Source organism: Pelobates fuscus, chromosome 2 (assembly GCF_036172605.1).
Source record: "Pelobates fuscus isolate aPelFus1 chromosome 2, aPelFus1.pri, whole genome shotgun sequence".
Classification (NCBI taxonomy): domain Eukaryota; kingdom Metazoa; phylum Chordata; class Amphibia; order Anura; family Pelobatidae; genus Pelobates; species Pelobates fuscus.
The window spans coordinates 278,834,770-278,859,490 of NC_086318.1; the positions used below are offsets into that span (position 1 = coordinate 278,834,770).

Sequence of the window (24,721 nt, forward strand, 5' to 3'; positions counted from 1 at the left end):
CGCAGAACTCTGCTAAAGAGCTCAAGCATGAGAAAAAAGCCCTGTATTTGTTCTGCACAGCGCAAGCAAATTTAATAACATGCTTGCACTGTGTTTCCTTGCAACTTGTCTCTGGTGTCTCTATAAATGGATACCAGGAGACAAAAATGCCAGGAAAGAGTATTGTGCATGTGTTTGGAGCCTGCTTGTGGTATTACGTGTGTGTAGAGTGAGCTGATTGTGGTGTGGTATTGTGTAATAAGGTCGGTTTTAGTTGTGTTGTGTTTGTGGTGTAATGTAATGCATATGTGGCTAGGGACTGTAGAGAATGTGTGTATAGGGGAATGTAGCAAGTGTGTGCATACAGGCTATAGTGTGTGTGTGTATAGGTGATGTAGTCCAGAAAAAAGGTGGTAGGTTAGCGCTAAAATTATAATGAACAGGCAGCAACCTTATAGAGGGTAACCCTCTAACCCTCTATATAAGGAATAAACAGTACAGAAAGAGAAAGGTTGCGCCAAGGAATAAATAGATGGAAAAAAAATATATTAAAAAAAATATATATACATATACAAATATATATATATATTTTTTTATCTATAGGTGATGTAGTGTTTGTAGAGAGTGTGTGTTTAGGGGTGTAGTATGTGTTTGCTTACAAGGAATCTGGTGTGTGTATAGGGGATCCAGAGTGTGTGTGTGTGTGTGTATATATATATATATATATATATATATATATATATATATATATATATAGTCTAGTGTGTGTTTGAAGGACCCAGAATGTGTATAGGAGATCTAGTGAGTGTGCGTATATAACGGATTCAGAGTGTATATAGGGATCTAGTGTGTGTATGTGTGTAGATGATCCAGAGTTGGGTAAAGGATGTAGTGTGTGTCTGGAATGTAATGTGTTTAGGGGTGCAGTATGTGTGTGAGGGGTGCTGTGTGTGTGAGGGGTGCTATATTATATAACTATGTTTGGAAGTATTGTGTATGTGTGTGATGCAGTGTATCGGGGGGGGGGGGCAGTGAGGGGCGCAGTATGTGTGTGTGATGGATGTGGTGTGTGTGTTGTGTGTGTGAGGGTGCAGTGTGTGTGATTGATTTGTGTGAGGGTGCTGTGTGTGAGAGTGCTGTGTGTGATGTGTGTGTGTGGGTGCGGTGTATGATGTGTGTGAGAGTGTTGTGTGTGAGAGTGTTTTGTGTGATGTGTGTGAGAGTGTTGTGTGTGATGTGTGTGAGTGCTGAGTGTGATAGTGCTGTGTATGATGTGTGAGTGCTGTGTATGATGTGTGAGTGCTAAGTGTGATGTGTGTGAGAGTGCTGAGTGTGATGTGTGATAGTGTTGTGAGTGCTGAGTGTGATAGTGTTGTGAGTGAGAGTGTGAGAGTGCTGAGTGTGAGAGTGCTGAGTGTGAGAGTGCTGTGTATGATGTGTGATGTGTGTGAGAGTGCTGAGTGTGATGTGTGTGAGAGTGCTGAGTGTGATGTGTGTGAGAGTGCTGTGTGTAAATGTTGTGTGGGTAAATAAACAAATAAAAAATGAAGGGGGGTAAATACACAAATAATAAAACCGGGGGGAGCGGGGGTAAATAAACAAATAATAAAACTAAGGGGGTAAATAAACAAATAATAAAACTAAGGGGGTAAATAAACAAATAAAAAACTAGGTGGGGGTAAATAAACAAATAAAAAACTAGGGGGGGTAAATAAACAAATAAAAAAACTAGGGGGGTATATAAACAAATAAAAAAAACTAAGAATGCATTAAATCCCCCCCTCCCTTCTTACTTTTAGCCTGGGAGGGGGGGGGGACAGGCATGGTGGTACCTGGGAGGGGGGGACTGGCAGTCGCACACGATCCCTGGTGATCCAGTGGTGAGTGTCGCGAGATCGGGGGCGTTGCCATAGCAACGCTCCCGATCTCGCGAGAGGAACCCAGCGGAGCTGCAAGAAAGAGCTCCGCCGGGTCCTCTCTCTCCCTCCCCAGCCGCAGGTCTATTTAAGTGGGCCGGTGAGGGAGATCTCTGATCTCCTCACTGGCCCGCCATGGCACACAGCGGGGCCGGCGCTCGGATAGTGCCGGCCCTGCATAGACCGGCAGGGGAGATCAGGGGACCTTCCCCTGCCGGTCTCGGCCCCTGGCCCCCGCGGCCCACCGGGCATTTGCCCGGTGTGCCCGATGGCCAGTCCGGGCCTGGTTAAGCCAGCCTCCAGAGCCTCTAGTGGCTGTCTCACTGACAGCCGCTAGAGGCGCTTGCGTGCTTCTCACTGTGAAAATCACAGTGAGAGCACGCAAGCGTCCATAGGAAAGCATTATGAATGCTTTCCTATGCGACCGGCTGAATGCGAGCGCGGCTCCTGCCGCGCATGCGCATTCAGCCGATGACGTCGCGAGGAAGAAGAGGAGGAGGAGTAGAGCTCCCCGCCCGGCGCTGGAGAAAGAGGTAGGTTTAACCCCTTCCTCCCCCCAGAGCCCGGCGGGAGTGGGTCCCTGAGGGTGGGGGCACCCTCAGGGCACTCTAGTGCCAGGAAAACGAGTATGTTTTCCTGGCACTAGAGTGGTCCTTTAAGGGGTTAAAGAAAAACTGGACATAATTGCAGCGATTTTTGTCAGACATGTTAAACCTCGCTGTTCATTTCCCGTTAATATTCTACTCTATATTTCCTCTATTACACTTGTCTAGGAACATAAAGAGGATGGAAACCAAAAGAAAGTGCATGTGGTAACCATGACATTCACACGTTCCCACCCACTTTTACCGGCAACCTCTTTGATGATCGCCGATTGGTCGATCAGTCTAAACTCAACCTCTGCCCCGTGACCTGGTGACGCTGCCAGTTTCCTGCTTGCTGGCCTTGTTGCAGTTGGGAATTATTGTTGAAAAGGGCAGAGGGAAGGATCGGCGCTGCAGGCAAGAAGGTAGACACGGGACGACGACGACGACGACGACGGAGGGGGAGGTGGAGGTGGAGAAGAAGAAAGAAAAAGCGTGAGTCAGTGGAGTGAATTCAGTCAGGAAGATAGAATGTTTAACTCGATGTAACCGTCCAGCCAAAAAAAAAAAAACCCTCACAGGAAAATAAAGTCTTAATTAAAACGGACAGGGTGTTCTGCTGGTTACAACGCTTGAAACAGTCTGCTGCTTTTTCATTACCAACTCAACAATGAGGAAAAAATCTAGAATCTTGCTTTGCTTCGCCTTTCTCTGGCTCCTTGGAATCGCCTATTACATGTACTCGGGCACCGCTGTAAGTCAAAAGGTAATAATAAACCACATTGAGTGACGGCTATTTACCAGCAAGAAATCGGTATTAGAAACCAATTGCAAGAAATGTCAATGTTATTGACGTAGTAAACACGTGTAGGTTATGTGTCACATAGTAATTAGTGCAGTCTCTCTCTCTCTCTCTCTCTCTCTCTCTCTCTCTTTTTCTCTTTTTTTTTTTTTTTTAAAGAAATTCAAATTTGTTAAATGTTCTACGTATTTTTCTGTATTGGATTAAGTATTGAAGGATGTAAGGATCGGATAGGTAATGAGAAATGGAAGGAAAGAGAAAAGCAATTTCTGTACTGTAGTTAACCAATCCTTTCCAGCCACGTCCTTTTCTACTAGCAAGTTGGAAAATCGATTTTTTTTTTCTGCAATAATTTAAAATCAATTTACTCGTTTTAGTAAACAAATGCATTGTTTTGAGTTGTATAAAAGTGTGTACTGTCTGCCCATCTGTGTTAGATTGCATTGCTTAAGACTTGGCAACAGATATTTATGACCTTGTACTAGTTTTTTGCTATGTTATATTCTGCTTTACAGAAATATTGGATTGCAAGCTTTTTGCAGAACATACTTTAGCATGCATAAAGCACTGCTTATTCCCAACATAATATTTCTTGTTACGTTTCAAAAAGTTTTGGATTTACGTGAACCATGAGATTAGTGAGGATAAAATTTTCGGTTCGCGAACGGCGAACGCGAACCTTCGCAAATGTTTGCGAACCGCCATAGACTTCAATGGGCAGGCGAATTTTAAAACCCACAGGGACTCTTTCTGGCCACAATAGTGATGGAAAAGTTGTTTCAAGGGGTCTAACACCTGGACTGTTGCATGCCGGAGGGGGATCCATGGAGATTACACAGTTGATGCAGAGTCTGGTTTTAATCCATAAATGGCATAAATCACCTAACATTCCTGAATCACAATGGATATGAATTGACATATGACATATTGACACCTTGAAATATGGATTGACACCTGTCCTCAGAGACCCTGATACACACTGACACAGAGCAGAATAGGGACTGTTCCCCCTACATAGGGTCACTTGACAGATATGGATTGACACCTGTCCTCAGAGACCCTGATACACACTGACACAGAGCAGAATAGGGAATATTCACTAAATGCCAAACATTGTTATACAGGGGAATATTCAGTAAATAAGGATAAGGGGGGGACCTACTGTCCTCCCCGGCCCCCAACCCCTGCGCGGTGGGTGGGGGCCATAAATCACAATGGGGGGGACCTACTGTCCTCCCGCTCGCCCCCTCCCGTGAGTGGTGAGTGGGGGCCATAAAAATAATGAGGGGGGGACCTACTGTATGATGTTGTATCGATCAGGTAGTGTAAGGGTTACGCCCGCTTCACAGTGACAGACCAAACTCCCCGTTTAACGCACCGCAAACAACCGCAAACAGTCCATTTGCACAACCGCAAACTCCCCATTTGCACAAGGTTAGATACCAAGCTAGCCATGTCCCGTTCCTTGTCCTCACTGATGTCATTGAAGGTCTCTTCCTCCACCCAGCCACGTACAACACCAAGGGTCCCCGAAAGGTGACAACAAGCCCCCTGGGACGCCTGCTGGGTTTGGTCTTCCACCTCCTCAAAGCCACCTTCCTCCTCTGACTCTTCTTCAGACTCCTCTCTCTGCGTTATTGTAAGGTGTGTTAAGTAGTACTATACAGTTTAATCCCTGTTATGAGTAGAGGACTATTTCCTTGTTTCGCCAAACTCCTTCAAAGATGAAAAAAGCGGTATGAGTGGAAGAAACGAGGAAATGTGGTCAGGTGGTGGTGCCAGCCCCACAAGGGCTTGTACCCAGGTATGCTAATAAACTGAAAAAAATCCCAGAAGAAGGAGATCTAAAACTGGCATAGGAAAAGGTTAGACAACTAATAATAAAGTGATACCTACAAATCCTAGTGAGCATAGGTGTATAATAGAGGGAGAAAGGGAAAGCAGAGTAATGCTTCCTAATACCGTGGTTAGTACCCTTTGTTAAAGTAAATTGAGTAATGGACAAAAGTCTTTATTGTATCATTTATAAATAACAAAGGGATACTATACTCATTCCCCTATAGTGACTAATTGTGTAATAATGGTAATACTATTACCTATTATATAATATTGCCAGGGGCAAGGAAATTCCCTCTAAATAGATGGGTATAGGCAGAGAGTATGGAGACCGGAGTGATGCTGTCATAAAAAGTGTCAATAAGGTGATATAAAGTTAAATGTATCACAGACACACAGACACCCTTTCTCTTAGCTAGTTTCCAGAAATGCTGGATAGGTAGAAGGGCTATAAAGACTCAGAGAGGTCTAAGAAGAATCCTCTAAACTAGCCCTAATCTCCTTGAACACCTTCAAGGGTGTTCTAAGCTAAAACTCAATCTAAACGTTTAGATGACTGCCTGATTTCCCATAAGAGATGCTGGCTTGGAATAACACTTTGCAAGACAAAGAGTGGGTCTAAGTGCCCATAGTGCAGTAAAGTGTCCCTAGTGAAGTGAAAAAGAGAATAATGAGCTGGCGCCCTATCAGGGGACGTGTAAATGGCATCGATTTTAGGAACCGGGAGATGGAAAAAGATGCTTGGTCGGTCCTCCTACTTCAAATTTGGGGCACTGCGCGTGCAATCTAATGTGCCACCAGATAGGAGTGGTGTGTTAAGCAGTACTATTCCTATCAGTTTAATCCCTGTTATGTGCCTTTTTTTTGGTTTGGTTTTTGAAGCCACAGTGCAGCACCAGAGGCCCGAAAAATTAGGCATGTACACATGCCTGAAAAATTAGGTATTGTTGCAGCCGCTGCTGTAGCAGCGGCCAGAAAAATTGATGTTTGTTTCCCAGGCAGAAAGTGCCCTAAAACATTGCGGCTTGAACCCTAGTTGGTGGCGGATAAGTCACGCAAGTCAACCGGCATTCAGAGCTAAAATACAGCAGCGTGTGGACCATTTTTAGCCCAAGGCAGCTCGTCTCACCAGGCCTTTTTTAGTCGAATGTATCGCCCACTGTCAGTCCCTTCGGGATCCATCCCTCATTCATCTTAAAAAAGGTGAGGTAATCTAGACTTTTTTGACCTAGGCGATTTCTCTTCTCAGTGACAATACCTCCTGCTGCACTGAGGGTCCTTTCTGACAGGACACTTGAAGCGGGGCAGGCCAGAAGTTCTATCACAAATTAGGATAGCTCAGGCCACAGGTCAAGTCTGCACACCCAGTAGTCAAGGGGTTCATCGCTCCTCAGAGTGTCGATATCTGCAGTTAAGGCGAGGTAGTCTGCTCTCTGAGGGTGGATCCCGAAGGGCTGTGGCGATGCGTAGGACTTAAAAAGCTCCGCATGTCCTCCATCAACAACACGTCTGTAAAGCGTCCTGTCCCTGCCGGCGTGGTCGTGGGAGGAGGAGGATGACTTCCACCTCTTCCCCTGTTAGATTCCCGTTGTGCTGTGACCCTTATCACCCTTATACGCTGTGTAAAGCATACTTTTTAATTTATTTTGCAAATGCTGCATCCTTTCCGACTTGTTGTAATTTGGTAACATTTCAGCCACTTTCTGCTTATACCGGGGGTCTAGTAGCGTGGACACCCAGTACAGGTCGTTCTCCTTCAGCCTTTTTATACGAGGGTCCCTCAACAGGCACGACAGCATGAAAGACCCCATTTGCACAAGGTTGGATGCCGAGCTACTCATTTCCCTTTCCTCCTCCTCCTTAGTGATCTCAATGAAGGTATGTTCTTCCCCCCCCAGCCACGTACAACACCACGGGTACCAGATAGGTGACAACGAGCACCCTGGGATGCCTGTTGTGGTTGGTCTTCCTCCTCCTCCTCAAAGCCACATTCCTCCTCTGACTCCTCTTCCTCACAATCCTCTTCCAGCGTTGCCGCAGGTCCAGCAAGCAATGCTGATTGAAAGGCAACTTCTATCACAAGTGCCTCGGTCCAACTTAGGCGTTCTCTGGTCTCCGTTGCCGGCTGAATTCAGGGAAGAATGATGGAGCAAATAATGACACGTGCACACAGTTTGCTTTCCAAGGATCTTCAAATGTATTATGGAATGCTTGTCATATTTATACAGTATTGATTATGAACTTTGACATACGAAATATGCAATAAATGGTTACACAGGATACAGGTTTATGCTAAAAGCAGAAATAACTGATCTTGCACAAGAACTACATATGCCTCGTGGTCAATCATGCTTTATTTTGCGTGATTCTTTCCTAGGAATCAGCAGGTCAAACTTAGTTTGCGGATGTGTCTGTTAGGTCAAAAGCAGAATTTGTTAGGTCAAAAGGAGAAGTTATAAATAAAAAATATCCTGTGGTTAGTCTGGTTTTTAGCTCTTGTGTAAATCATATTAAATAGATTATTTTATCTGAATTTGATGGATGAGATTATAGATGAGGTTCATTAACTCTTTCTATCCCTTCACTGATAAGGCTGTTTCTGGTGGTGATGGTGACCACAACTCTTCCTCTTCACGCTCATCTACGGCTTGATCCAGCACTCTTTGCAGGGCACGCTCCAGGAAGAAAACAAATGGTATGATGTCGCTGATGGTGCCTTCGGTGCGACTGACTAGGTTTGTCACCTCCTCAAAAGGACGCATGAGCATCCAGTAACGTGGCAAAAAAAATCCCAGCTCCCCAGAGGCTGTCCTAGCACCCCGGTCATACAAATATTCATTAACAGCTTTTTCTTGTTGGAGCAGGCGGTCGAACATTAGGAGTGTTGCATTTCAACGTGTCGGGCTGTCGCAAATCAAGCGCCTCACTGGCATGTTGTTTCGCCGCTGGATATCTGCAAAGTGCGCCATGGCCGTGTAGGAACGCCTGAAATGGCCACACACCTTCCTGGCCTGCTTCAGGATGTCCTGTAAGCCTGTGTACTTATGCACAAAGCGTTGTATGATCAGATTACACACATGTGCCATGCACGGCGCATGTGTCAACTTGCCTAACTTCAATGCCGCCAACAAATTTGTTCCCTTGTCACAAACCACTTTGCCGATCTCCAGTTGCTGCGGAGTCAGCCACTTTTCCACCTGTGCGTTCAGGGCGGTCAAGAGTGCTTGCCCGGTGTGACTCTCTGCTTTCAAGCAAGTCAAACCCAAGACGGCGTGACACTGCCGTATCCGGGATGTGGAATAGTACATGGGGAGCTGGGGGGGTGCCGTTGATGTGGAGCAAGACGCAGCAGCACAAGAGGACTCAGCCGAGGAGGTTATGGAAGAGGATGGAGTAGGAGGAGTAGAGGAGGTGGCAGCAGGCCTGCCTGCAAGTCGTGGCGGTGTCACCAACTCCTCTGCAGAGCCATGCATTCCATGCTTGGCAACCGTCAGCAGGTTTACCCAATACCTGCCCTGACCATGCTTTGCAGACCAGGTATCAGTGGTCAGATGGACCCTTGCCCCAACACTTTGTGCCAGACATGCCATTACTTCCTTTTGCTCAATCGAGTACGGGTTGGGGATTGCCTTTTGTGAAAAGAAATTTCGTCCGGGTACCTTCCACTGCGGTGTCCCAATAGCTACAAATTTTTGTAGCTCAGACTCAACCAGCTTGTATGGTAAAAGCTGGCGGGATAATAGTTCGGACAAGCCAGCTGTCAGACGCTGGGCAAGGGGTGACTTTCTGACATAGGCTTCTTGCGCTCAAACATGTCCTTGACAGACACCTGACTGTGGGCAGATGAGCGGGAACTGCTCAAGGCGAGAGACGGAGTGGCGGATGGTTGAGAGGGGGCAAGGAGGACAGCAGTGGTTGACGTGGCTGAAGATGCTGGACCAGGAGGAGGATGGCGGCTTTGAGTTTGTGTGCTGCTTGTACTCATGTGTTGATCCCATAGGCGTTTGTGATGTGAGATCATGTGCCTACGCAAAGCAGTTGTACCTAGGTGGGTGTTGGACTTCCCACGACTCAGTTTCTTTTGGCACAGGTTGCAAATGGCATCGCTGTTGTCAAAGGCAGACACACAAAAGAAATTCCACACTGCTGAGTTCTGCAATGACTGCATTCTGGTGGTGGACACAGCATGCATTGATTGGCGTGCTGTCGGGCTGACCCCGGGTGCCGCTGCATACTTTCTGACTGTGCCACTAGCTCCTTGCGATGACCTCCCCCTGCTTCCAACTCGTCTCCTCCTCCTCTCTGTCTCCCCATCTGAACTTTCGCCCTGTTCTTCTTCTTGCCGAGCGGGCACCCACGTGACATCCATGGACGCATCGTCATCATCAACCGCTTCACTTGTATCTGACAACTCAGCAAAGGAAGCAGCAGCGGGTACAACATCATCATCACACCGTACGTCCATGTGTGTAATGCTGCCTGCCTGAGACATATCCCTGTTATCTACATCCTTGGCAATAATGGTTGGACATCACTCATTTCTTCAAACGGATGTGTAAATAACTCCTCTGACATACCAAGTGAAGCGGCTGTGGTGCTAGTGTTGGTGGTGGCGGCAGGCGGGTGAGTGGTATCTTGAGAGGTGCCCGAAGCTAAGCTGGAGGAGGATGGTGCGTCAAGATTCCGAGCAGAAGCTGTAGAAGATTGGGTGTCCTGTGTTAGCCAGTCAACTAAGTCCTCAGAACTTTTCAAGTTCAGGGTACGTGGCTTCTGAAAACTGGGCATTATTCTAGGGCAAAAGGGAATCACAGCACCACGACCACGACGGCCCCTGCGGGGTGGCCTGCCTCTGCCTGTCATTTTTTTTGAATTAGTGGTACTATGCGTGCAAGCTACTGTGAGACCAGATATGAGTGGCACTGGCAGAGGTTGGCAGAGTAGACGCTGTAGGCCTGACACACCCGCTTGAAGACAACTAACTGCTATTCAATCTATAACAGTGAAAAATGTTTTTTTGTTTTTAAATGCAAGCTATTGTGACACCAGATATGAGTGGTGGCACTGGGCAAGTGGGCCCAGTATCCACTGTGAGCCTGAAGCTGGCAGGCAGGCAACTGCAATTAGATTACACAGGAAAAAAAAGCAGACTGATGTTCTAGCCCTAAAAAGGGCTTTTTGGGGTGCTGTCCTTACAGCAGAGATCAGATGAGTCCTTCAGGACTGTAGTGGACACTGAATACACTAGCCTAGCTATCCATTTACCTATCTAATGAACAGCAGCTACACTTTCTGTAACGGACCGTTTCACTTACAAGAGGATAAAACCCAGTTTAGGCGATAATCCCCTTTTCCATAGACCAGCAGCTACTGCAAGCACCAATCTCCCGGACTGCAAACTGTACAAATCTTCCAACTCCCGAACTGGAAACACCCGAACCCTGGAATAGCTGAACAGGAAAAGCATATAATCCGCTTACACTCCTGGCAGTCAGCATACAATCCAATTCCCCCAAAAACGAGACGACACATCGGTTTGAGGGTCAAGCAGAATCTCAGGTCTGGAACACCCAGCCTGCTTTTTATTACAGTTGTGCACATACAGGACACACCCAGGGGGAGGCATAAAACAACCAATCAAGTAATAGTACAACCCACACATCCCCTCCCCTCAGATAAGCAATTAACATAATTACTACATACAGTTTAAAATATACTTTTTACACAATATTTATAACTTCAAAACCATACATCACATTCACACAAAATTACATATCCACAATCAATCCATTCATGGGAACAACATATTAAAAAATGGCATGGATCAGACCAGGGGTTCAAAAGTTAGTAAAGTATCTTTTAAAACCCCTAGCTTTCCAGCTCAGACCGGTTTTTACAGAGCCTTCTCTGTGCTGGAGAAGTAATCCAATTACCTCCCAGCACAGAGACAGACTCCATTGAGCACATGGGGGCACAAAGACAGTAAAACACTTTAAAATACATAAATTCACCTTTTACACATAACACACAGACATTTCACCTATCCCCAGATAGCTGGGATCTGTGCGCACAAAACTACCGAATAGCGCGCAGATCCTACTCACACAGTTCACTCGCCACGGAGCCGAAGTCTTTAACTACACGAATGGGCTCCATGGCTTAGCTATCTGGGTTAACACATTCACATAAGGTCTGGTCCATAGTCCAAAGGCAAGAGGCGGGCAAGCAGCCCCCTCCAAGGACACGTGGCGAGGTCGGTTTCGCCACACTTTCCCTCCTCTCACTAAGCATGCAGCTTCAGAATGAATCTAAAATGGATGCTGGGAGGGAGGTGGGAGGGTGTGGAAGGGAGGGACTGCTGCTAATTTGCTGGAATGTGTCTGCTGACTGTGAGACACATGGTAAAATTTTACTCAATGATGACGAATAGGGGGCGGATCGAACCGCGCATATGTTCGCCCGCCGTGGCGAACGCGAACACGCTATGTTCGCCAGGAACTATTCGCCAGCGAACCGTTCGGTACATCACTGCATGAGATCTTAAAATGTTTGTTATATTGTAGAAATTTAGATGATTATGAAAGTCTCCAAATCTGCTGTTTTGTATGTTTAACTATTTAACTTAAACTTTTAAACTTGCTTTCAACATGAGAGATCTCACTTTGGGATTTATTCATTAATCTCTGAAATTGCAAGAAATTGAAATCAGAATGGCAAAAACTATAAATTCTCCAACTCCATTCAAGTACTCTTTGCATATTTTTGTCTGAATAATCCCATTGCAAGTTTCTGATTATAGTAAATAACCCAGCACATGTTTGAATTTTTGCAGACCATTGAACAGCGCTACAGAACTTGCTGGCGCTATATAAATAATAAAATAAAAATTTGTAAATATGTTTGTATTGCTTATGTGGTATCCATAATTATGTGATTCCTCAGGTTTCCAGTTCTAAAATGGCTTCTAATTTCTTACTGATAATACCCATAATCGTTATCTAAGATTCCAAGGCTTCTATAATGAAATCAGTCAAATTTTTTTTTTTTAATTAAAGGACCACTAAAGGCACCTAGACAGGACAGACATACAGGACCGCTCACAGGGTTTTTCAGAAGAACCAATAAAAACATTACAACACGTACAATAAAGTAAACCACTCCCAGACCAAATCCTCCCCTCTGCCTGTGATGCAATTATCTCCAGACAATAGACTAACTTAATTATCACAGGCAGAAAAATACAGTATTATACAACATATCACAGGGACCCCAAAACATGCAATAACCCCATAAAAAATATATCCTCGGAACCGGGAGATCTGGGTGAACCACATATCCAAAATTCACCCAGTTTGGAAGATATGGTTTAATGCAGATTCCGCAGAACATATACAGGCTATATGAAAAATAATTACTGTTAAATGTGTCCCCTGTTTTGTAGTTTAAAACTACTGAACAATGTCTTTGTGCACCAAATACCGGCGAGATGGCACCGTGTAAAAAAGTCCAAACAGTGTCTGTGAGTTAAAATGGCCGCCATCCATTGTTCTCACCATGTGTCTCTAATACATGAAATGGTGGCCACCCAGTAACTCCACAGTTTGTCTGGTAGTCTATCCAGCCGAACCAACAGATGAAACACATGGGGAACAGTGCAACAAACGAAGGGAATCATAAAGAATATGGACAATAGTCATATTTGTGCACAATCTCCAGTTTTGTCACAGGGCACAAAGTGTTTTCAAATGCCATATATCCCAGGGCCATAGTCAGAAGGTAGGAGGTGGGCAAGCAGCCCCCTCCAAGAACACATGGCGAGGTCTGTTCCGCCACAAAGTGATTCCTTGCATTTTCAGGATTCAAGCATGAATGAGGCATAATTTGCAATAAGGCCATTTTGGCCTTTGATGGTTTAGTACTCTGAACTAGTACGTTTGACAGAAGGAATTTACCGTCATATATTTGTGGCGGACCACCTGGCACCCCAACCGGGTGCCTCCGCCAATCGCTTCCTTAGTGCTTACCGAGTACCACAAGCACTGCACCAGACACCATCAGCACTGTAGTCCCCTCTTCCAGCGTTGCAGCTTGGTTGGGGTCTCGCTTTCCTCAACAAACCCTGGACCCAAGACCAGGATCCAGCTTACAGTGGGTAGACCTCTCCTAGTCCAGAGAGCATAGCAGGCTGCTATTACAAGAGCAAGCTATTCTAATCCCAGAGGAGTATTGTGATAAAGCAGATTCCCCCACACATGAGATGAGACTCTATGTTAAGGGTAAGCAGGAACTCATTTAATTGCAGCTACTACTGGCCTTAAATGCAAGTCCCCATGCAAGGGGCACTCCCACCTTGACCTGATGGAAGACTACAGTACAAAGTTACAGACCAATGACAGCTGTTCAAGTACATGACACTCCTATACATAATCATACAATCCCTCCCCTCTGCCTGGGAGGTAATGGAGTCAAGTACTGTATTAACTCAATTATCTCCAGACACAAACACACATTTTTATAAAACTCCAAAAATACCTTAAAACACACAAAACTTCCACAAATGTTACACCTCCTGATAGCTCTGATCTGTATGACCAACATACTCAAAAATAACCCAGATCAGTTCAGTGGTTCAGCAATTTCCTGGAAGTCTTTTTTTTTGACCGACCACATACATACATACATACAAACAAACAAACAAACAAACAAACAAACTACCGAACATAGTCAGTGTTCTTACCCTGAAGCTTGTTCCCCTCATCCAGACAAACTATTTCACCGACCACTGCCCCTCTAAATTGTATAGAACCGAACGCAGGCGATGATGGAAGTCCAGCGTTTTTTCTGTCTGATTTTTAGTTCCATGAGATTCATGCCCAAACACCGCTGTCTGCGTTCATGCCAACAAGATGGCCGCCACCTCTTAGTTGTCCATAGGAATTGCGGCCACCCAGATGAACAATTAGAACACTGCGGTGAGAGCCATTCCAAGGTGTTAATAGGTGTTAACAAGCTCCAGGGTGGTCCCTGGTTCGTGCGTCTGTTCGGTTCCACAACAGGATAGCAAAAAGGCACCAACAAGGTCTTTTTATGAGCCTTTTTGCACTGCCCATAGTCCTGAGGCAGAAGGCCCTTTCAAGAACCAGTGGCGAGGTTACTTTTGCCACAATATATATGTGTAACTGCTGCTTTCCAAGAATTGTCTTCAAGTTCACAAGACTTTTTTTTTTCTTCGTTCTTTTCATCTGACTAAGGATGATGAAAGGATGATCTTCAAGAACATGGGTTTGGATGAAGAAATGATCAGCCCCTTAATTATTTCTATTAAGAAATTCACTGTGGTCATTTATCAGCATATATGAAATCATTCCATTTAAGTGGACATTCAAAACCCCAAAACAACTCTGCTTGATGAAGCTGTTTTGGTGTATCGATTTTATGCAATCATACAGCTTAATTCTCTGCCATTTCGCAGTTAAATTGGTTTTGTTTATTCAACTCTATCCCCACATGGTTGAGACTCATTTCAGCCTCACTTTCCCCCAAAACATTTTTTGTAGATTTCTTTGTCATGAACGAGTTGAATCCTCTACAAGGCAGGCCCTTAAATCATAACCCTGCATCAGTTGTGCATTCACATTTGTGTCAGAATTTTTAAAAATAATGTATTAGACCCTAGATTCAGAGCCCACATTCTTTTTGGAGGATTGGTGCTATGATCACATTGCTGAAGACGCGAAGCCACAAAAATGTGTCCAGAATGACGAGACCCAAGTAACATTGACACAGGAGCATAGTTTATTGTAGGTATTTATTTTTTCTTTTTTCTTATTGACATGAAAGCTTCATTCGTAGTATGAGAAGACTGACGCAAGTGCGTCATTACTTGCGGGTGTTCTACATGTTTTTTGTTTTTTTTCCACCTTTGCTGTTAATAGCTTGCTAGAGCATGTAAACGTATCTTGTGCGCAATTACAATTTTAGTAACAGAGCAGAACAGTAAACACACTGGTATAAGCTTGAAAACAAAACTTTTTTTTTTTGGGTCTGGTCACCGCCATGGGGGCTGTGGCTAGGGGTGCATGAACAGAAACAGAAGTGATTTAAACTCCTAAACAGCAGATAATTAAGCAGTGAGACTGCAGGGGCTTGATCTATGCACCAAAACTATTTGAATGCTGTTAGGGCGGCATGGTACACCCCAACGATCGGAAGTTCTCCTGGCCAAATACATTTGCCTTCTGCTGCAATTTCGACCAGGAGCCCACTGCCTAACAACCGATGCAGTCCTCCTGCTTCCAATCTGGCCGACCCGGTCATCACGATCACATGGCTGGAATGGCAGTGAACAGCTCTTCTGCAGTGGTACTGCCTGGGTTGTAAGGCAATCCCACAGCTACTAAATAATGGGGGAAATTATACAAAATGCATTTATTATACTTAATAATAATAATAATAATAATTAATGAAGAAAAATTATATTTGTATGTGTGCATGTATCTCTCAAGGAAGATGCACTGACAGGACTTTGTAAATAAATCTTGAATGTTTTATTATGCAATTATACACCAGAAAATGTGTCGACATTTCAGTCCTCTATGGTACAAGTTTCAATGCCAAACACAGTTTAAATAGGTGAAATACACATAAGTGAAGAGTGATTGTGATACATAACAGGGTGTGTTGCATATTCAATGATGTGAGCAAAATCCTCCCACTCCTCAAAACTAGAGTTGATCGAACCCGGACTGTAAAGTTCAGGTTCGTACCGAACATTACGTTTTTTGGACCCCGGACCCGAACACTGACATATCCCTGTATGTTCGGGTTGGAGTTCAGTGTTCGGCGATTTAATGGCGCATTTTGAAAGGCTGAAGGGTAGCCAATCAACAAGCGTTTGACTTGTGTGCCCTTAGAAGCCATCACAGTCATGCCTACTAATGGCATGGCTGTGATTGGCCAGTGCAGCATGTGACCCAGCCTCTATATATAAGCTGGAGTCACATGAGCTCTTTTTAGTGTAGGGAGAGGATGCTGCCGCTTTCAGGGACAGATTAGGAAAGAATTCTGCAAACTAGTACATTAGTGGGGTGCACTTCATATCTGAGAGTCAAATAGAAGCGTCAAATACAGCGGTTTACTGCGCAGTTGTAAACATTCTAATTATTTTGGTGCTAAACTGCTAAATAGTAAATTTGGGGTGTGCTCTTCAAATCTGAGAGTCAAATTGAAGCGTCAAATAGTGTGGTTACAGTGCAATTGTAAACATTCTTATTTTCTGGCTGCTAATCTGCTAAATAGTAAATTTGGGCCCTGCACTTCATATCTGAGAGTCAAATACTGTGTTTACAGCGCACTTCGACAAATTCCCAATTTGTTGCTCTTAAGAAGTACATTTGGGGATGTGCTCTTCATATCTGAGAGTCAAATAGAACCGTCAAATAGTGCTTTGACATAGCAGTTTTAAATATTCAAATGTTTTGGCTGCTAAATAGTACATCTGTGGCTTGTGGTGCACTTCATATCTGACAGTCAAATAGAACCGTCAAATACCAATATAACAATATTGTAATTCGGGGGCAATACCCTCACAAGTCAAACTGAGAGGTCAGTTTATAGGGAAAACTGTTGCCTGGATACAATTCTAAAACAATTCCCATATGTTCTTTGCAGAGTTTACATGCTGGAAAAACACAGGTGCCAACTTCTCTGGCTTTCTGCAGCGTGCAGACCGGTAAGGTCCCCTGGGTATCCCTTGAAAAATTGTCTACTTATTGTATTGGGTATTAGTACCATTCGTGTCGGAGTGATTACTCACTACTTGTGCATAAGATCTATAAATTATCTCTCTCCTTGGGGACCTTGTGTATTAGATCTATCGTCATTAGATGTGTGCATAGTATTTTTAAAGTTGCTATGTTGTGGTGGTTTAGAGTTATGAAAGTTGTTATGTACTTCTCAAAGACATTTTTTTTTAATTCTTATTATGTGGGATTTTGGGGATAGATATGTTGTCTTTTACGAATTTTATTATTCGTTGAGAATGTGTTGTGTTGTATCCTCCTTATCCCTTTTATATTTCTTGCTCTTAATAACTTAGTAACATTTCCTCTCTTTCCTTAAATTCGGTACTTTCCTGATCAATAGATGAATTAGATTCCAAGTCACCTATTTCTTCCTCTAGTTTATCCTTAAAGGGACACTCCAGGCACCCAGACCACTTCTGCTCATTGGTCTGGGTGCCAACTCCCACTACCCTTAACCCTGCAAGTGTAATTATTGCAGTTTTTTATAAACTGCAATAATTACCTTGCAGGGTTAAGTCCTCCCCTAGTGGCTGTCTACTAGACAGCCACTAGAGGGAACGTCCTGGTCCCTAGCACAGATTATCTGTGCTAGAGCGTCGCTGGACGTCCTCACGCTGTGTGAGGACCTCCAGCGTCGCTCTATTCCCCATAGGGAAGCATTGAAATTCATTTTCAATGCTTTCCTATGGGGTGCGCCAATGCGCATGCGCGGCATTTCCGCGCATGCGCATTAGGTCTCCTCGGCCGGTGGGCGGGATCAGTCTCGCCCACCGGCCGACGGAGGAAGAAGGTGGAGCGGCGGGGGAGGAGCAGGCAGCGACGTGGGACATGTCGCTGCCTGAGGTAAGTGACTGAAGGGGTTTTCACCCTTTCAGCAACTGGTGATTGGGGGGTGGGAGGGACAGGGACCCTCCAGTGCCAGGAAAACGGATCGTTTTCCTGGCACTGGAGTTTCCCTTTAACCTCCCTAGAGTATTTTACAATTAGTTGGATTAATTGGAAGGAACATATGGGCAAAATTTCATTCCCACTCCTGTAAAAATAAATTATTTTCTAAACAAAAAGCAGCAGGTGTTTTATCAATACGCTAACCCCACCATTTCTTTGTTTCTTTGTCTCAATATTCAATAACCTTTCTTTACGTTTGAAATATTCATCCCAAACCTTTCAAAGGTTGTGGTTTTTCCTACTCTTAAAATATGGCCTTCAAATTTTCTTCAACGTGTTTGTTGTAAATTAGATAAACTCATACTAGTAGCCATATAGAGTACTTAGATAATAGGTATGTGTGGTAATAGAAAAAACACAGGTGTAGGCGCTCTCTAGAATGTATGGGTGAACGGCAGCAGTAAACCAGCAGGACTTCCCAATACCTGCTATTAACCAGAAAGTGCAAAAACAAAGTGATAAACCGCGCCACAAGATAATAGAAGATTCAAACAAAATTGTACATACATACAAGTAGTCCCAGTATTGAGGTAGTAAATATAAACCTTAAAAGGATAAAAATAGAAACAATAGTGCAATATGCCAATGTATAAAAATACTATAGTGCAATAATTTAAAGAACCAGTAGAAGGACCAACTCTCACTTTTCAGAGCTGCTAAGAGCTCTGCTGAGTAGTGCCTGGACGGTATCATCCCCGTCTAAGGATATGGTGGTGGTATCTGGTATCCAAGGCTCCACAGACGTGTATACAATAGAAGCACAAAGAAAATCCAATAGTGTGTTATGTATATATATTGGGATAAAAAACAAGGGGTGAATACCCTACTTACAATTTCAAAAGCACTAAACTTGCTCTGGTGGTGAGTGCTTGTGGTGGTATAATCCCCACCATGGGATATAAGCAGGATCCAAGGTGCACAGGAATAAGAGGTAGATCAAAAGCTGGAAACAAACTGCAACTTTATTATAAAATAAAATAAATCTTTGAATATAAAATCTCCAGTAAAAATGCAAGGTCCAAAATTCAAAGTCCAGACTTCTTGATCCACTTAACGCATTTCGCCCAAATGGGGGCTTCTTCAGAAGTGTAGATAATGGGGAATGACCGTTCCGTCCTTATATAGGGCATCTGTTTTCTAATCCCGGTATGTGCACTCTTCCTGCTTCCGGACGGTCGCGTGCGCCAACCGGAAGTGACGTCACACGACCTGCACGTGACCTGCAGGGGCTGATGTGTGGTAATAACCTGGGTAAATACAATGTAAAATAAAACAATACTATCACCACAATCACTTGTGAATAGTGGGAAATAAGTATGCAATGTACTTATCAGGTAAATCAAGTGGACAGCGTCCCAAGGATCACTTCCCAGACCAGAATACAAGCAAAACACAAATGGGATACGGCTGTGAAATTGAAAAAGAACATAGATTAAACATAGTGTAATACATTTTTAATAGTGTGATGTACAAAAATGCACTCACAAGATGTATACGTATTATGAGCTCAAAGGGTGTCTCCCCGATGTAATTGGGGGGGCTATGGATCCCTCTAAGCTGTCTGCAGGACAGCAGGAAATTAGGACTCCGCATGGTAGTATAAAATAGCGGCTTTTATTATAAATCAAATTAAATTGGTAAAACGGCAGTAGTTGTGGTCTTACGCGTTTCGTCCCACACTTGGAACTTCATCAGAGACCATAAAATCAAATTAAATTACAGATGGTTATACACAGATAACAGCCTAACCATTACCACCCCAGAGTCCCTTTAAATAGGGCTAATCCCTGAGTTCATTGGTGGTTCAGAGCACGTTGTTTCTTCTCCGTCAGTTTCTCTCTCCATCCTACTGATTCCCTTCTTGCACTGGATCACCTTAGATCTTCAAAGAATTATCTCCCATATATCGTCTGGTAACCGATTTTCTACCTGCCTAACGCCCACTACCCACTCTCAAAAACCCACGGAAAATAAAATAAACGTACTGATCACAGTTTAGGCAGCTGCGATCAGTACAGAGAGCCCTCTGATCACAGTGATCACGGATACTGTACAGTACAATTATCATGGCAGCAGGGAAGGGGTTAAGGGAGATTTGAGTTGCTGCAACGTACACACAGGGTTTTGACCCCAAAAATAAATTAATATAGTACATAAGTACTAAAGGGGGGACGGGGCCGACTGAGCAACGGAGTGGACGCATTTTCTCGGAGCTCCGTCTCTGACTTACAGAAAATCGAGAATATATGGTGGAAATCGAGCCTAAAACCTTCCCACACACCACCCAAACACGGGCTAATAGACCATGGGTAGGAAATCCAAGAAAGCAAAAGCCGAAAAAAGCCCCCACGGGAGGGATATTGGTGAGATGCTTCGGCTCTCGCAACAGGCTGCGTGGCCCAAAATGGCGCAGCAAGACGACCTTTCCTCCTATTCATCGGAGGATTTCACCTCCGACATCCTGGAAGGTGCATCCTGCAGGCCACCTCCAGTTACCAGACAGGTACCCCCAAAATCCGGGGACCTGCCGAACAAATTAAAACTATGCTGGCGGAACTCCGCAAAGACTTGGCGGCTGACATGGCCCACTATAGAAAGGCCGTCGAAGGCGCCACGATAAAAATTACCCAGCTGGAGGCCAGCTCAAGCTCCCAGGACACAAGGCTACAGGCACTCGAACAGACAATCACAGGCCTAGTCAAATGGAAAACCGCTAATAAAAGGCTCGACACCATTGAGGACCAAAGAAGGCGATGTAATCTAAAGCTGAGGGGGATACCGGAGTCTGTAGACCTGGATGACTTACCTCACTACATTAGGCGCCTACTTGAAGTACTACTACCGCCGAAGCGGATGAAAGCAATGAAAATTGACTGCATGTTTCGGCTGCCGAAATCGCCCCGAGCACTGACAGCGGCGACGGCAGACCTCATACTGCGGTTCCAAACACTGGCTGACAAGAACACGCTTGCAACTGCACTGCGGGGCAAAACCCCTTTTAAGTTTGAGGGGGCAACACTGACGGCGTTCCCAGATCTGACCAGGAACACAATAGCCTGGCGAAAAGACCTACAACTCCTCTTGCATCTCCTTCGTACCAAAGACATCCCTTACAAATGGGGCACTCCTCGTGCTGTATCATTCACACTCAACGGGACCACATACAAGGCGCAAGACAAACAGGAGCTGGAAACCCACCTACAAGCAACAAGTATTTTTCAAGCAGCACCGGCGCCCAGACGGAGCATAGCCCACCTGAACCCAGACACTATCCGGGACTTTACCCCACAGAACCCCTCCAGGGCCTCCCCAGGCGGATCCCCCACTTGAGGAACCACCGACAAGCCATCCTACAGGGACTTTTCCTCACTTTCCATTCCACCATTCACGCAGACGGACCGTCTCATAGAGTCAGAGACTAAAAACTCAGCAGAACCACCAACATCTTTTAATGGTTTTTATAATGTTTTTTCTAATGTTCTCTCTACTGGTTCCTTTTATTATTTTCTTTATTGTTTCTTTTGTGTTCTCTGTAATGCCCACACATAGTGACCCAACAATGCTACCACCGTATAACCCGCAGCACCTAGTGGCTAACACAACTAGAATGGGCAAACCGCCATAAACATACCATGAATACCCATACAGGGTTGCAGAAGCCCACCTAACAGCGCCATCATTTAACCCGCATTACACTACGACACCCCTACCCCCCTCCCCCCTGCCGACACACTGCGGACCACTAAGAGAACGACTATCTCGAACAAAGGCAAGGGAGAAGCCCTACAGGGCAGATACATAGAGAGCAACATCGTGCACACTTCACCCTCATAAAGGGCATTAATGTTACCTACACAGGCCTTCTCCTCTCTAGAGATAACCCTACATTATAAAATTGTGCTATGATATGACAGCCATATAAGTTATAAATGTTGACATGTTGAATATGTGCCGTTGTGGCCAAGAATGCATCACTGTTACTTTATTGCACGCAAAAAATAAAGAATTCAAAAAAAGTACTAAAGGCCCTAATAAGGCTGACCAGTGTTAAAGGGAAACTCCAGTGCCAGGAAAACAATCAGTTTTCCTGGCACTGCAGGTCCCCTCTCCCTCCCACCCCCCAATCCCCGGTTGCTTAAGGGGTGAAAACCCCTTCAGTGACTTACCAGAGGCAGCGACATGTCCCACGTCGCAGCTTCTCCCTCCGCCGCCGCTCCTCCTCTGCATTACGTCGCCCGGTGGGCGAGACTGACCCCGCCCACAGTCCGGAGAGACCTAATGCATTGCCGCGCATGCGCATTAGAGCTCCCCATAGTAAAGTACTGAAAATGCTTTTCAATGCTTTCCTATGGGGAATTGAGCGACACTGGAGGTCCTCACAGAGCGTGAGGGCGTCCAGTGACGCTCTAGCACAGGTTTTCTGTGCTATGAAGGAGGAAGTGCCCTGCAAGGGCTCTACAAGGTAATTAACCCTGCAAGGTAATTATTGCAGTTTAGAAAAAAAACTGCAATAATTACACTTGCAGGGTTAAGAGTAGTGGGAGTTGGCACCAAGACCACTCCAATGGGCAGAAGTGGTCTGGGTGAGTGTCCCTTTATGATGTGATCAGCACTGAAAGGGTCTAAAAAAAGAAAATCACTTATTTTTTTAACCTTTTTTTTTTTTCCCCCACAGGAGCTACTATCAGCAATGATCTCTCTGCCTTTCTCTCTCTGATCAAAGTGAGGAGAGGGGCAGAGACAGTGTCAGCCAGTGATTTAAAATCATTAGCTTACACATTTGTAACAGTGATCGCAGTGACTGACTGTCACTGGGTTGCCAGGCATGCCCCCCCACTGCAATCTGCAGGGGGCGAATGGCGGTGGCCACGTGTGTCAGCCAATTCATGAATTTTGGCTGACACATAGTAACAGTGATCGCAATGACTGGATGTCACTGCGATCAGGTGCTGCAGATCATGGCTATTGGCCACAGGGGACTGTGATCTGCAACGGGTGAATGGCGGCGGCCATGTGGGCGGCAAGGACGATCACAGAATGCCCGCCATCCTTAAAGGATTAAGGACTGAGCCAATTGTACAAAACCTGGAATTTAAGCTATATGTCTGTTCAACCATAATTTACCTATTTATTTATTTTTATATTACACACACACACACACACACACACACACACACACACATATATATATATATATATATATATATATATATATATATATATATATATATATAATCATTTTGTTCAGGAGAAATGGTGCTTTCATTATACATCAAATATTCATATATTCATATAATTAAATATAAATAAAATATAAAAAAAAGTGTGATAAATTGTGATTTATTTATTTTCAAGTTCTGCATTGCATTTTATCTGTGAATGTCATAATACTGTTAGCTTTTACTGCAATGAAATACACATATTATAAGGTTGCATTTGAGACTGTATGGCAGTCCAGGAATGAACATTACACTCATCATGGCTGTAGTAGTAACATCACTGCAGATTTGTGATTTCTGTGGGAAAAGAAAGTCCTATGGCTTGACTGGTGTACAGATCTTTGTTTAACGCCTTAAGGACACAGCTTCAAAAGCTTGTTTTACCCTTAAGGACACAAGCCATTTTTGCACTTTTTGCTGTTTGTGTTCAAATGCAACTTGCATCTCTGTCATTTATTGCACCAACACATATAATATACAGTTTTTAGAGGGCAAACCGGGCTTAATTTTTTTTTGTCTCATACATGGATAAATTCTCATTAATTATATAAAAAAAAATAAAAAAATTTTTTTTCACAGTTTTGGCAATAATAGCGTGTGCATATGTCCAGCTTAGAAAAGGTAATTCAAAATAAATTCATTTATGTGTTTTGATTTATAGAGTTCATAATATGTATAGGATTTCAGCTTATTTTGAAAGTTACAGGTCACAAAATACAAGGACTAATACAATTTTTATGTGAAACTATTTTAGAAGTTGGTATGTTTGTCTTGTAGGTTTAGTAGGCACCACAGAAAACAAATTTGCCACACAAAAGTATATAGCCATCTCTAGGCTATTTACCAAAGGTTAGTTTGACACTTTTTACGTAGCCATTTCATCGCCAATCTCTGCTAAATATTGGAGTAAAATTGTGTTTTTTATTTTTTTATTTTGGCATATACACATATAACAAGGTTTTTATAATGTGTATTTTGTAAAGCTGGAGTGTGCTATTCCTGCCCATATTGTGTTCAGCTGCATCTGCTGAGTAGAACGATACCCCATTTGCATGCCTTTGGCACTATTCTGTAAAGCTACAGTGCCATATAAGAGACAAGGCTATTTCTGTTTCTATAGTTAGAATTTTCATAGATGGATTTGATGGGCCTATTTTCATTTTAGGGTATTATAGCAGTGTGACTGTTCAAATAACGCCACAAAGGGCTTTCATTTGATAAAGCAGACACCCAAGGATATCTTATATGGTGCCTTAACTGTCACCATTTTTTCACCAATTTTTGTCCCTGTTTGTGGCATTTTGGCATTTTCACATGTATGTTACATTCTTACAGTATTTCTTACACTTGATATGTACCACTGTCATAAAAAACAAAACAAATTATGCTTAGTTACATCTTCTGAGTAAAGCGATCTTCTGGCAGAGCGATCACATTACCTGATTTGCCAGGCTGGGTGGATGTCAGGGCTGTCAGGCGGTCCCCCAGAAGTGTATCACTCTGGAGGAAAGTAACTAGCAATTGCTGGAGCTCTAAGTCGTTATGGCGTTCTATGCCGACACAGTGGCTTTAAAGGCCATTTAAATGCGGACGGCATAGAACGTCGTAACGGCGCTATGGTGTAAAAAAAAGAGGG

At 44.1% G+C, this 24,721-nt stretch overlaps 1 protein-coding gene across 1 annotated transcript in view; it reads left to right on the forward strand.

The window, feature by feature from the left end:
- Positions 1-2,820: 2,820 nt before the first annotated feature.
- GALNT2 (polypeptide N-acetylgalactosaminyltransferase 2) overlaps positions 2,821-24,721 on the forward strand; it is a 777,588-nt gene continuing 755,687 nt past the window's right edge. Inside the window, exon 1 of the mRNA XM_063443402.1 lies at positions 2,821-3,245. Within this exon, the coding sequence (XP_063299472.1) occupies positions 3,150-3,245 (96 nt within the window). The 5' untranslated portion in view covers positions 2,821-3,149. The remainder of the gene's footprint in view (positions 3,246-24,721) is intronic.